Source organism: Panthera onca, chromosome B2 (assembly GCF_046562875.1).
Source record: "Panthera onca isolate mPanOnc1 chromosome B2, mPanOnc1 haplotype 2, whole genome shotgun sequence".
Classification (NCBI taxonomy): Eukaryota; Metazoa; Chordata; class Mammalia; order Carnivora; family Felidae; genus Panthera; species Panthera onca.
Genome location: NC_138343.1, coordinates 115,939,801 through 115,953,573, shown reverse-complemented (window position 1 = coordinate 115,953,573; position 13,773 = coordinate 115,939,801). Strand labels below are relative to the sequence as shown.

At 35.0% G+C, this 13,773-nt stretch overlaps 1 protein-coding gene across 2 annotated transcripts in view; it reads right to left on the bottom strand.

Annotated features, from left to right (window-relative positions):
- Nucleotides 1-13,773, bottom strand: part of LAMA2 (laminin subunit alpha 2) — a 613,797-nt gene that overhangs the window by 358,022 nt on the left and 242,002 nt on the right. For both annotated transcript variants that reach the window (XM_078447300.2, XM_078447301.2), the window contains exons 5-8: nt 13,096-13,275; nt 10,091-10,180; nt 8,615-8,732; nt 2,657-2,835 (exon numbers count right to left, since the gene is read on the bottom strand). In XM_078447300.2, coding sequence (XP_078303426.2) covers nt 2,657-2,835; nt 8,615-8,732; nt 10,091-10,180; nt 13,096-13,275 — 567 coding nt within the window. The remainder of the gene's footprint in view (nt 1-2,656; nt 2,836-8,614; nt 8,733-10,090; nt 10,181-13,095; nt 13,276-13,773) is intronic.

Sequence of the window (13,773 nt, the reverse complement as noted above, 5' to 3'; positions counted from 1 at the left end):
CATGGAATATTTCAGCAGAGAAATGGAAACTATAAAAAAATAAGATGATAGAAAGCTGAGAAGTAAAATATCTCAATGAAAAATTAACCAGGTTTCTTTACAATAGATTAGTGATGTCAGGGGGTAAAGTAGTACAAATAAATAGAAATTATTCAATCTGAAGGATGAAGAAAGGAATTGTTTGTTTGTTTCATTAGCACAGCCTCAGTAACATATGGGACACAGTCAGGGAACCGGATGTGTGTTATAGTTGGAGTTTCAAAAGGAAAAGGGATAGTAGAGCTCAAATAGGAGGTCTCTGTTTCTTTCCATTCTCCTTCTCTGCTTCCTCCTTCTCCCTTCTTCCTTCTAGTTCTTACACATCTTATTCTTGTTATTCTTTTTCTTAATCTTGTTCTTTTTCATCTTCTCCTTTTTCAAAAACCCTTCTTTCCTTCTCCTTCTCTTCCCTTTTTCACCCCACCTTCCCCTTCTTTTAACAAACATTTATTTTATAAAAATGTTTATTTATTTGAGAGAGTGAGTGTGTGCGAACAGGGGAGGGGCAGAGAGAGAGGGAAAGAGAGAATCCTAAGCAGGTTCTCTACTGTCAGTGTAGAGACTAACATGGGGCTCAAACTCACGCTCCTTGAGATCATGACCTGAGGTGAAATTAAGAGCCAGATCCTTAACCTACTGAGCCACCCAGTCACCCCTTAACAAACATTTTAAATGTAAAAAACATTCTTTGCTTGTAGGACATGGAAAAATTGGCCATGGGCCAAATTTAATCTAGGGTCCACAGTTTGCCAATACATGAACTAACTACTAAAATGCGAATATAAAGAAAATGCCTTGAAGTCAGAAATTAAAGACACAATATACACACTGACATAAAGATTTCAAAAGAAGGAAGAGATTTATATACATAAACATGATTGTTTATGTGTATACTTTTAAATAATCTGATTTAAATTACCAGACTAATAAAGGAACTTAGATATAGGATATAACACCAATATTTGAAAATCTTGCTAATAACATTAAATAATTTTATAATTATTTTTATAATAATACATAAATATACTGAGACTTAACAAAATACATCCAAGTTCTCTATACTGTAAACACTGCTGTGAATAATTTAAAAACATTTTAACAAGTCAAAAGATATACTATATTAATTGATTACAAGACTCAATATTGTTACTGTTAGTTCTTCCATATTTGTATTTACATTCTATACAACAATCCCAACTAATATTTCTGTATTGACAGGTTCATTCTAAAATTGTATGGGGAAAAAAAATTGTATGGGAATATATAAAAACTATTGTGTCCAAAACATTCCTCAAAAGGAAGAATAAAGTTGGTGTATGTACATTTCTGATTTCTAGATTTATTAAAGCTAAAGTAATTGAGATAGTGTGCTATTAACACAAGGATGGACATATAAATCCATGAGACAGAACAAGAGCTCTAGAAATTGACCCACAGTAATTTATTCACATGATCAAACCACATGATTTGCAACAAATGTCTCAAAGCAATTTAAAGGAGAAAAAGAAGTTTAAAAATAAAGGTTCTGAAACAACAGTTTAACCATGTAGATCCCCATCATTATTTTATGTCACACTCAAATATTTGCTTGAGATGGGCCATAGATCTAAAAGCTAAAATTGTAAAGTTTCTAGAATTAAAAAACAAAAACAAAAACAAAAACAAACATATCTTGGCTTGAAGGAATACTTCGTAACAGAAAATCTAGGAATAGCCAATAAGCACTTAATCTGAAAATTAAATACAAAATATGATCTGCTGTAAATTCATAAGAGAAGATCTGTGGTAGCACAAAGCATCAATGGGAATGATTTAGCGATTGCCAAATACCTACTTGCCACACTCACTGTGTCCACTAGAATAGCTACTTCATAAAGATAGTCAACACCAAACATTAGAGATGATATAGAATAACTAGAGCTCACAGACATTTTTGGTGACCATGTAAAATACTGTTACTAATTTGGTAAAATGTTAGCAGTTTCTTACAAAATCAAACAAAAATATCCTCTAAAGCAAGTATTCTAGTCCTAAATGTTTATGCAAGCAAGGTAAATCAAACAGGACCCAAAAAGACTTACATAAAATATGTCTTTCTGTGAATAGGTTTTATTTCCTTTAAGCAGTGTTTTGTAGGGGCTAGCCAAAAACTGAAAATGACACTAACAGCCACAAACGGAATGGATTAAAAATTGCAGTACATTCATGCAAAAAAATATTCATCAGAGTCAGTGATTTTTTTCTAAAAAAGAGCTATCGATGCACACACACTACAGATAAGTCTTTAAATGTTATACTGAGGGAAAGAAGGAACACAAAACAGTATGTAGTTTATTTCAAATTATGAAATTCACTACAAGGCAAACTAAGTTATGTTTTAAAAATCAAAACAGAGTTTGCCAAGGAGTGAGGATTGACTGGAATGGGGTACCATGGAACTTTCCAGAAAGATGGAAATGTTTTATATCATGGTTTCCCTTTTGACACATTCCTAGTCACCTCTTAGAACTTGCAGTCCAACTGTTCAAAGAAGTTTTCAAAACTATTTTTCTGTATGATACACCTCTGTATGAAAAAGCCAGAAATAACACTTCATGAAAGAAAAAGTATGCTTTACCCCTTTGGGTCTGAAGAAGCCATCAATGCATGTCTCACAGTTTATACCAGCAGTATTTTGGGTACAATTCACGCACACACCCCCTCCAATGTACTTTCCATGTATATTTAAACTCAGATTTCTTCTGGCAACATTTTCATCATAATAGCATTCTTCAGCTTTCCCATGACAATTGCATGCTGCATTAGAGAAAAATAAATTTATAAACATTAATTTCAGGTTTCAGATGTATTCAAAAATCATTTGCCGTTACACAATAGATTTTTATTCTCAATGAGAAATTATATTGTGTGTATATATATATATATATATATATATATACATATATATATATATATATATATATACATACATATATAATCAGTACAAAAGTATCTAGAAAGTTTTTGGATTTACTGAATATATTAATAAATTCACATTTTAATGGAACATGTTTAATTTATATGTTTATAAATTATATGTTTAATAAACTTATAAATTACAAGTTATACGTTTAATTTATAAAACAATATAAATTAAGCTGAATCATATGAAACTGCCAATATTTGACTGACTTTATCTTACAAAACTGAAATTTCATATGGTTAAACCCACAATTTCCTATTATGGTAAACAATGAATTATTGAACTGTGGTGGTGAATTGTTAATATCCAGGTAATCTGCACTGGTTAATTATTATATGTGAATCTCCAGGTGGTAGATCCTATGGGTAAAAAAGGGCACTTAGGACTCCTATCGTTCCTTTTTTGTACTTCTAATAACTAAACTTGGCGGTTTTATATGCTATGTTCTGTTCTAAGTGTCTTATATTTATTACCACTGATTTTAATTCTCAAAATAGCTTTATGAGTTAGGGACTTACATTAAACACTTTCCATTTATTAGGAACTGAGACAAAGAGAAGTGAAATAATTATAAAAGGTAACCAAATCAGGGGTGCCTGGCTGGTTCAGTTGGTAGACCACGTGACTCTTGATCTGGAGGTTGTGAGTTTGAGCCCTGCATTGGGTGTGGAGATTACTTAAAAATAAAATCTTAAAAAAAAAAAAAAAAAAAAGGTAACCCAATCAGTCCTGTTAACCCCACTCTGAAGTCAGGCTCCAAGTCCACAGGGCTAACCACTGGCACAAATCCTTTTGTTATATCTGATAAGAGATATAAAATATATGATAAGTGCCAAGTAATCAGGACTGAATGTGAGCTGGTTTGCTTAGTGGCTGAGATCACACGGTCTTGCACCAGTCTTGGATCTCTAGTACTTAGTACTCATGTGATGTAGGGAACTTCTTAATTTCACAATGGCTCGGTTTCCATAAACACAGAGAGGTCAATAGTAAATACCAGACAGGGATATTTAAAAGCATTAAGTGAGAAAATGCCTGTCGAATCATTAGCATAATGCCTTGTAAATAAGTTCTTAATTGATTTTCCTGCCCACCCCCCTCCCTTTGATCCTCCTCATCTTCAGCATAGGAGTTCAGAAACGTGAAAAAATCGCTCCCTCAGAAAGACTGGGTAAGGCTTTATAAGATGGGTAAAATTTATTTTAGGATGTGAACTAGGGAAAAAGATATCTTATGCAGAATCTCCTTCCTCAGATCCTGAATTTCTTTGGTGTTCCTGCATGGATTTCCACATATATGTGTGTTTGGTGGGATGGGGGGGGGCAGTATATGTGTGTATGCAGGCTCATGTGTGGGGCACATAACTCAATCCTTTATTTTTTTTTCCACACGGGAAACATTTATATACTGTTCTGAACTATTTCCAAATTTTACTAACACTAAATACCATAGCTCTTTCTCTATTAGCATGTTTTCCCCAAGGCTGCACAGGATACTTCTTGAATGGGATGCTTATCAGATCCCTATTAATGGGCAGTTACACTGTTTCCAGATTTCTCTGTGATAAGTAACACTGAGTACATCCTGGGAGAACAAAGAAGTCAGGGAGAAGTGGGGGGTTCTCGTGTCAGACTGCTTCCCATTTGCCAGTTGAGTGACTCTGAAGAGAAAATTGAAATCTTGGTGTTATTTTAGTGCTTCCCTCTTAGGGTTGTTGTGATAAAGCAAAACACCTGTTGGAATGCCTGAGCCATAGGAAATACTCAGCTGCATAAATGTTAGTAGCAGTAGCAATTGTGTACTAATGACAGAATCATGATGTTCTCTGTATGGCCAAGTGGCTACATCTATAGACTAAGTGCCTACAAGTATCATTTCTAGGCCAATTTTAACTTCAATTAACTTGAAAAATGTCCCTCCAAAAATGCTGCCAAATTACTCTCTGTTCAACATACATGATAAACAGTTTAACCATAGCCTTACCAACACTACGTACAATCAACCCTCTTAGGTCAGTTCCTGGACATAGTAAACATTTGAGTATTTGTTGAGCGAATAAATGAACACTTTGATGAGTTAAAAAGAGTATTTTCATTGTTTTAATTGGTACTTCTTTAATTATGAATAAGTGGGATAACCTCTGTAGGGTTATAAGTCTCTTCTTTTCCTGAGGAATCCCTGTTCTAATCGTTGCCCATTTTTAACCGCTGTATTGAATTTTCTTCTTTCTTATTCTATAGAAGCTGCCTTAATATGGTAAGAATATTATATCCTTGTCATGTTTGTAGCAAATACCTTCCCCAGTCTGTTGACTCTTGATTTAGAACAGAGTTTTCTTGCCATACTGATGGAAAGTTTTCAAACTTTATTATAGGGAAACTATAGTCATAAATGTAAATCACTAGGCATTATAAGCAGTTTTATATCTTTCAGACAATACACAAGAATTCTTACAAATCCTGTTGTAACAATATATTGGAAGAAACGGTCAAGATTCTGCTTCCAGTGTAAGTAGAGGGAAATATGGAGGAATGGAAATCGATTCTCACGTCATTTAGATTTAGCATTTATAAACATGAGCCAGTGTAGGTAAAACACTGATGTTTGGGAGTCCTTCTTTTCACATGCCATGCAGCAAGGGCCCTCTGCCTACAGCCCTGGTTGCTGTTTAAATGACCCCCCACCTGTGCAGCTCCCCATTTATAGCCTCAGAGAATGTGGATAGTACCTACTCACAAAGAGCAATTTTTCACTCTGCGATCAGCAGTTTGCTATTTCACAGAACATCCAAGACACGTGATGGAAACAGTCTTTAGTACAGGCTTAGCAATGGAAGAAATATTCTTTGCTCTCTAAAGATATATCCTGCTTCAAATGAGCCAGATTGATGAAAATCCAAATCAAACTCGAATGAATTAGTAGGTAATTATTCATCTTTTAGAAGGATTTGTCATGTTACCGAAGGATTTTTCTGCATATTAAGGTGATTGGAGCACGGTTCAACTTGGAAAAGAAAATTTTTCATATCAGCTTTTAGGAACGCACACATTACCAAAAACACAGTATCTATGCGAGGTTTTGTGATTTGGACTCCTATTGTTAATTTGTGGGGAAAAAAGAGAAACATTTCTTTAAGCTTGGAAATACCACCTCCCATCTGTCCCACAAGAAAAAGGTTATTGTTTCAGACAGCCACTATTTAAAAAATGTAACAAGTGGCAATCTGCTTTTGTGTTGCTTTGTCCATCCCTGCTGCTACCAAATTTAAGCTACACTTTTTGTTTTCTTGTTTAAACATGTATACACAAGTGGGGAGGGGTAAAGGATTTTACAGAACCATCTAACATTATGTAGTTATAACTGTGCAAGAGAATGTCAGGGGCAACAGGAAGAAACCCTCTCCCATGCTATCCCTTCTTGTGATTGCTTTTATTCCACCAACAGAAGAGGAACATGATTAAATTTAAAGAAGTTTGAGACTATGAGTGGTATTTCACTTAAATTCACTCTTAGGGATGAATGTCTGCTCTTACTGGGAGAAGATGTGGAGAATCCGAGGTATTGTCAAGGAATGGGGGAGGAGATACATGAAGTAAACAATGGCTGGGCCACAGGATGCCCCTTTTACCACAGTGGGTGATGGTGGCACATTTCTGCAGATATAATTCAGTAAAGATGGGTGATTTCTAAACCAAAATATCTTCACAAGCAGGGCGACACAAATCAAAATGCAAAAAAAGGCGAGTACAGAAAATGGAGGGACTCGACATGAATAGTATATGCAGAATCTTAAAATTTTATGGTTAGGGAATTTTATGATTAAAGTTTACTATGATTCAATAGTTTTAAGGACCTACTATGTCTGATACATGATACATTATGGTAAAGTTTTTTTTTTTCTATAAAAATACAAAGTTGGTATTAGCTTAAAGGTCTACCAAGCCTGTATGGGGGGCGTTGTATACCTATGGAACTAAAAACATGTGATTAGGGCTCACTAAGATATTAATATTTGAATTCAATTGAATTGGGCTTCATGGATGGTTTAGATTTATAGCTCAGCACAAGTCTTTGTTTTTAGGTCCCATCTTGGCCTGTGCAGATTTCCAGAAACACAGGTTTCTCTAGCATCCCTGTCACGGGCCAGTTGGCGGTATTAGGCTAAAAGTCATGTGTTATAGTTCTTGGGTATTTCCCTTCTGAATAAAACCTAGACATATGGGTTACCTTCAAAAGTGATAATATTAAAGTATTAATGAATATTTGTTGACACATGTTTGCACAGCCAGTTTTACTATTTTTCATTACTGGCTTTTTTCTTGGTTGTCACTGTCCCATAATTGCTACAGCATAGTTTATGCTAATGATTATCACTGGTGCCATTTCTAATTCTAGTATTTTATACTGTTATTAATGAGAAACCATACATTTAAACTATTTATTATTACTATTAAAATAAATATTCTATTTCTATGAATTTGTTTCCTCGTCTTCTCTGTTACCTTTTATTCTCATATTCTTCCCAGCTACTGCACCCAAACATCACCCTTTAAGAGGTGTAACTAATGAACCAGAGTGGTTTTGTTTTGTTTTGTTTTTTAGGTAATAATATAGGTCTAACCAGTAAGGTATAATCTCTCCCCTTTGGTTTTTCTCCATTTACTAGATGATTGGTATTCAAAAGCTATTTACTAGGGCGGGGAGCTACAAAGGAAGAAGGCAGAAAAAGCTGGAGCTATACTGGTTCCAGAATCATTTTGTAAACATATAAACACATTTAGAAAACTAGTCCCCATAGACTGTAGGTTTTGCTGAATGCTTATTTGCATTTTGAGGAGTGTGTGTGTGTGTGTTTGCGTGTGTGCATGTGTATGTGTGTATGTGTGTGTGTGTGTGTGTGTGTGTGTGTGTGTGTGTGTACATAGTTGACCCTTGAACAATACGGATTTGAACTGCACGGGTCTACTTATATGTGTATTTTTTTCAGTTAAATATATTGGAATTTTTTTTTGGAAATGTGTGACAATTTGAAAATATTCACAAATGAGCCATATAGCCTAGAAATACAAAAAAAAATTAAGAACAGGTTAGATAATATTGTAAGAAGGGAGTATATAATACATATACCATACCAAATATGTGTTAATTGTGTTATTGGTAAGGTTTCTGATCAAGTAGGCTATTCATGATTAAGTTTCTGGAGATTCAGTTATACAAAAATTTTTGGTTGTGGGGTGTCAGCTTCCTAACCTCCACATTGTTCAAGGTCAGTCACGGAGGGGTGTGTATATGTGTGTGGATAAGCTAGAGATCTATCCTGATGATGGTAAGTGTACACTATGCTTTTACTATGCTTTTATCTATTTCTCATTATGTCCACACAGTGGTAAAGTCATAGGCATTTGGTAAGTTTCGTCAAATTAAAAAAACAAACAAACAAACAAACAAAAACTGAGGAACTAAAACAGCAGGGTAAAGGAGCCTACCAGCTATTGCCCTAGATAAAATATCTAAACTGGAAACAGGCACTTACCTAAAATCACCACATGTTTATATTACCTGCATACCAGAAAAGGAAGAACCACATAAATTGCTGAATTCTCAGGAACATACCTTCGCATTCAGTTTTAGTCAGAAAAGTGCCAGCTCTCCAAGGTTTCTGATGGAATCCTGGACAGCACTGATCACAGCTATCCCCACATGTATTATGCTCACATTCACAGCGGGATTTCTGGTCAGAAATTGGGGGCAAAGCATAATTTTAATAATTTTGAGAGCCATAAATGAAGGGTTTTTCCCAAAAGATAGAAAGAAGAGAAAAGAAAACTTTGAGACCATGTACCAAAATGTGAAACTCATGTCAGTCTGGAAAGAGGTGCCAGACTTGGGAGTGGATATATTTGATCAACACCAGCCTAAGGAGGTTCAGGCTAGTACTGGAATCACTGGGCTCAGGTTTAGAAGAAAGCAGAGAGGCCCAATTGAGAATGGTCTTGAAGACTAAAACCCCTTCTATGATTCCTGAGATCTGCAGGTTTTCTGGTTTGGGATGCAAAGTACTGTTAACATTTGGGGGGTGTGGGAAGAGGAGAATAGGTTCATAGGCATCAAAGGGCATCATAGAAATCTAATGTCCCAGGACTGAATCTCCTTCCTGTGTGTGTTCTGAGTACAGTCTCAATGCATCATGTGGAACTGGTCCTGTAAGGCTGCCTTGTGGGCTCACACAGCTTGGGAAACACTGCTCATCAGTTCACATGATCGACAACACCCACACCTGCAGAAAAGCCGTACCACAACCTTGCCAGAAAAATATGCCAGGGCATTTGAACCTTCCCTAGCAAGTAACACTGTGATGCGGTAGAAAACCAGCTTTGAGAGAAATACCATTTGTATTACAGTTTTAGAAGAAAAAAAACTATACATAGGTAACTATGTTCACTGATCTTACTACTCTATATGTTTCTTCCATATAATATATAATAGATGATTTTGCCTTTCGCCAGCTTATGGCCGAGAAAAATAGATGTTCATTCATCTTTTGAGGTTGTACTTACTTAATACATTGGCATTAATGAAAAATCCAAGCCAAGAGCATTCTAGCATTTTCTGACTTGGCAGTTCCATCACACTCTTGAATACGTTCTTCAATCCCTCTCTGTATTGCTCCTGCCCCACCTTAGCCCCCTGTTCCACGGCCATTCATATTTACTTCCATGCGCAGTTTTCATGTTTGCATTAATTTTTTTGATGAAAACCTTTAAAAGAAATGGTCTGGTTGATTGATGGCAGGCGTTCTTTAAATCTAAATCATACAGCAGGCTGTCATAGCTAGAGAGGTTTCAAAATAGACCAGTTTTGGAGACTTTTTGGGAAAAAAAAACTAATCTGTTTTTTGATACTGTGATGGCTGACTTCAAAGTCTATCATCCTAACTGCCAGCTCGATTTCACCCTGGCATGACTCTCTGTTATACCGCCTAAGTGGGGACCTGACTCCCATTCACAGCATCCCTATCGGCAAAGTGTCTCATGAAGCATTTTACAGTTGAGAGTTTCATTTTGCTAAGCATCCTATAAATATACATACATTTGTCACTGGATCAAGTGGACAAGCCCTGGCATGACCGTAGCAGATGCACATCCCTCCGACCGAAATATCCTTGACCGAGTAGTAATACTGCAAAAAAGCAATCCAGGGAGAAATCCTGTTAAGCTGACTGCAAGGTGTAAGTAACAAAAGGGAACATTCACTTAAAAACTTGACTTTCTGCTTTTATCTTTCGTTGGAAGCAAGAGAGAAGGACAGAGGGCTCACAAAAGGTATCAAGTAACTGTTATCATAACCCAGAGAAAGAATGCCTTTCATTTATGTTTGGCGGCCATTTAAAAAATTTCTTTCCCACAGACGTACAAAGTCTATGCTGGAGTATTTATTATTTGACAGCAAGTTGTTATGCCAGGGTTGGGGGGGAGGTGGTAATTACAATAATTCCTCATAAAAACGGGTTTATGTAGTTTTGTGAAAGAAAATCTCCCTTGTTGCCATAATAGGAAACTCGGTGATCATTAGTCACATGTGGACTGTTTTACTTGACGGATTTGAAGAAACTCAACATACTTAGAGGAAATCATGCTCAGAACAAAATATGTCTTAACCACATTAAGATGAAATAGAAGGTAATGAACTACAGGATTGATTTAACAAACTTTAAGGAGTAATTTCTATGAGTGCAACATTTGCTTTTTTCATTATTATGTTAAAACGTCCATGTGATTACTTTCTTATCTGAAATTAATATAAGTCTATGTTTTTAATTGTTTTAATCTACCTGGCTATTTTTAAAGATAATTTATAACTATAGTACTAGGCTATTTAAAATTTTTAACTAATATGCATATAACATTTCACAATTGTGAGAGTATTTCACATTATCTTATAGAATCTAGGTAACTATCTCAGTAGTAGATAGTCCTACTATTTCAATCATTCACATTAAAAGAACCCAGCAAGAATAAGTAGGTAAACACAAATCTGAGTTTCCTAACTACAAATTCCATTTTTCCATTTACTTTTTTTTTCTCTTTGTTTTTGTTGTTTACATAGAGTATCCTTTATAATATTTTTGTTACTTCTATTACTTCATATACCTAGACCTTGACCTTGAAATAAAACTTGCTAGAAGTTTAGGTAATGTAAAAGTCTGCTTCTCACTAACTTCATCACTTAATAATACAGATATGAACAGGGATATTTGCTCAGAAAGCTGATACAGTACTTTTGTAGATGCTTTTAAAACTAAGAAATCTGTTTTTAAATATAAACGCATAGTGCTTCACTTTTGAGTCATGAAGAGGAGCTGAAATTCAATATCCTATTTTTATATATTTAAATTTATACGTACTGTTTACTGAACTTGAGTACTTTCAAAGGGCTTATTTATATGTTGCATTTTACTGCACTATTTTAAAGGCTCTTGCACAATGAAGTTATAAATAATAGATGTGCCTCCCAACCCCCACTCTGCCTTCTGCAAAAGATGATAAAAGGAACATATTTATTTACATTGATTTTTTTTCTCTGTTAGATATACTGTCGGAAAAGATTAAATTTCACTTCAGAATTACTCAGTCTTCCTCACTGTATATTTTCAAGTCGTGCCAAAATTATAATTAAACATGATTTTTTAAACAAGCAAAGAATCTACACGTTGCAGAAAAATAATGATTACTTCTGCATAAGATAATTTACAATATGCTGCAATATTATGCAAGGGAAAATTGTTTCAGGTTTAGAAAGTACAGGGCACTAAAACATCCAACATGTGTTGTATGGGGATAATCAAACTTTAAAAGTTATTTCTGTGATGATGGAGTGGTGAGGTGTAAGTTAAGTAATGAGAAGAAAATATATATGAGGGGTATTCATGAACTGTGAAAAGTGCTGCCGTTCAATATTTAGTGTGCTGGGTCAGCAATTTGTAACTTGTGGCAATAGTCAGGCCTTTCAGAACTAAGTGCATCATTCTAGAACTAAGTGCTGTGTCTTACCATCTTACTTTCCCTCTACAATCCTATTTCCACCTTCACCTCCAGTCATGTAGTAGATATTCTGTGAGCATGGAGTTTCTTTATGGACTTAGAGCTGAATTGGTAATAATGTCCTAGCTGTGTAGCCACCTATAAGGAGTGCGACATAAACCAGTGAATGTGGTAAGGAGTAGGTAGGAGGAAACACAATTATTACTCATAGGATCTGGACTGATCACGTATGTCACGTATTCCGGCTTAACACTGGAAAACAGCCTTTCTGTGAGCTCCTGTTTTCAAAGAGCTATTAAAAGGGATGCCGTCATTTCTGTTGTTGTTGTTTTTTTTCTGATGTTTTGTTTATAAAAGAAAATAAAACAGTGTAAACAATCTGTTTTCCCCTACAGTAGTGTCTTTTTAAACTATAGCTTGTGACTCAATGAAACATAAAGTTAAATTATTTGAATGGGCAAAATGGTCCACAGAACAGCAACACTCACATCACCTAAGAACTTGCTAGAATTATTCTTTCTCAACTCTGCCCTAGACCTACTGAATCAGAATCTGCATTTCCATAATACCACCAGCTAATTCTATTCACATTAAAGTGTCAGATATATTGTAATGCGTATGTGCATGTGCATGTGTGCGGACTGAGTTGTGATATAAAATTTAGTTCTTAGTGTGGGTTGTGGCCAAAAATGTTTCAAAGCCACTGCACTTCCTACAATAGTTCCCCAGGGCCAATTATAATAGTAGAACAGATACCTAAGATGACAAAACTAATTTAGTCTTCGAAAATAAGATTGCGAACTAGGTATTATAATCTCCATTTTACAAATGAGGAAATGAAAGGTTAAAAATGTTAAGTTTGATAAATGTTACATATCTAATAAGTGACAGAGTTTGGATTTGAACCAAGGATGGTTATGCTGAATTTTAGTCTAGCAACAAACCACTCCTACAAATCAATATTAAAGATATCTTGTTAAATTATTTAAAAATTAATTGATTAACAGTAAAAAATATCATTTACAGGCTGCAATACGATTCCTCATAACTTACTCTTCGTGTGACAATCGGGTCAATTTCTCTTGGGTCTTTGTGAGCAAACATCATCAAGTCGGCATTCAGGGTGCGGATTCTCTGAAATCTCAGGCGAATATAGCGAGCGGAGGTGAATTCCAGCAGTTCAGGAGAAGGGTCATCGGCACTTGGTCTCCCATTGATCAAAGAGATGTGTATCTACACAATATGGGAAATGATTTAACAAGGAAAGTTACCAAAAATAAAATATCTGGCTTTCTCTGATTTTTCTCAGAAGAATAAAATTAAGCTTCACTTCTCTCAATTAGGCAGACACAGGTTCATACTTACTCCCTGGAATCTAGTAAAGTAATTGAGGAAGTTTACGGACCTTTTAATACTTGTATAAGCAATTCATTTGTTTATATTTTAAGTGTTCTCTATATACTGTGATTCCCCATTTTCTTTTGTTCCAAGGCATGGCATCTACTTGATTTTCCTAGGATTTCCATAAAATCTTAAGTCGATCATTTTTTTTCTGAAACTTATTATGTGCTAAAATTATTTCAGAATCTGGTATATAGTAGGAAACCAGAAAACTTGATTTAAAAAAAAGTTACAAAATATCGGATAAAACAGGAACCCATCAGGAACTTAAAGTAATTCTAAAATTGAAACTATCTAATTATACAGCCTTAAAATATATACAGTGAAAAT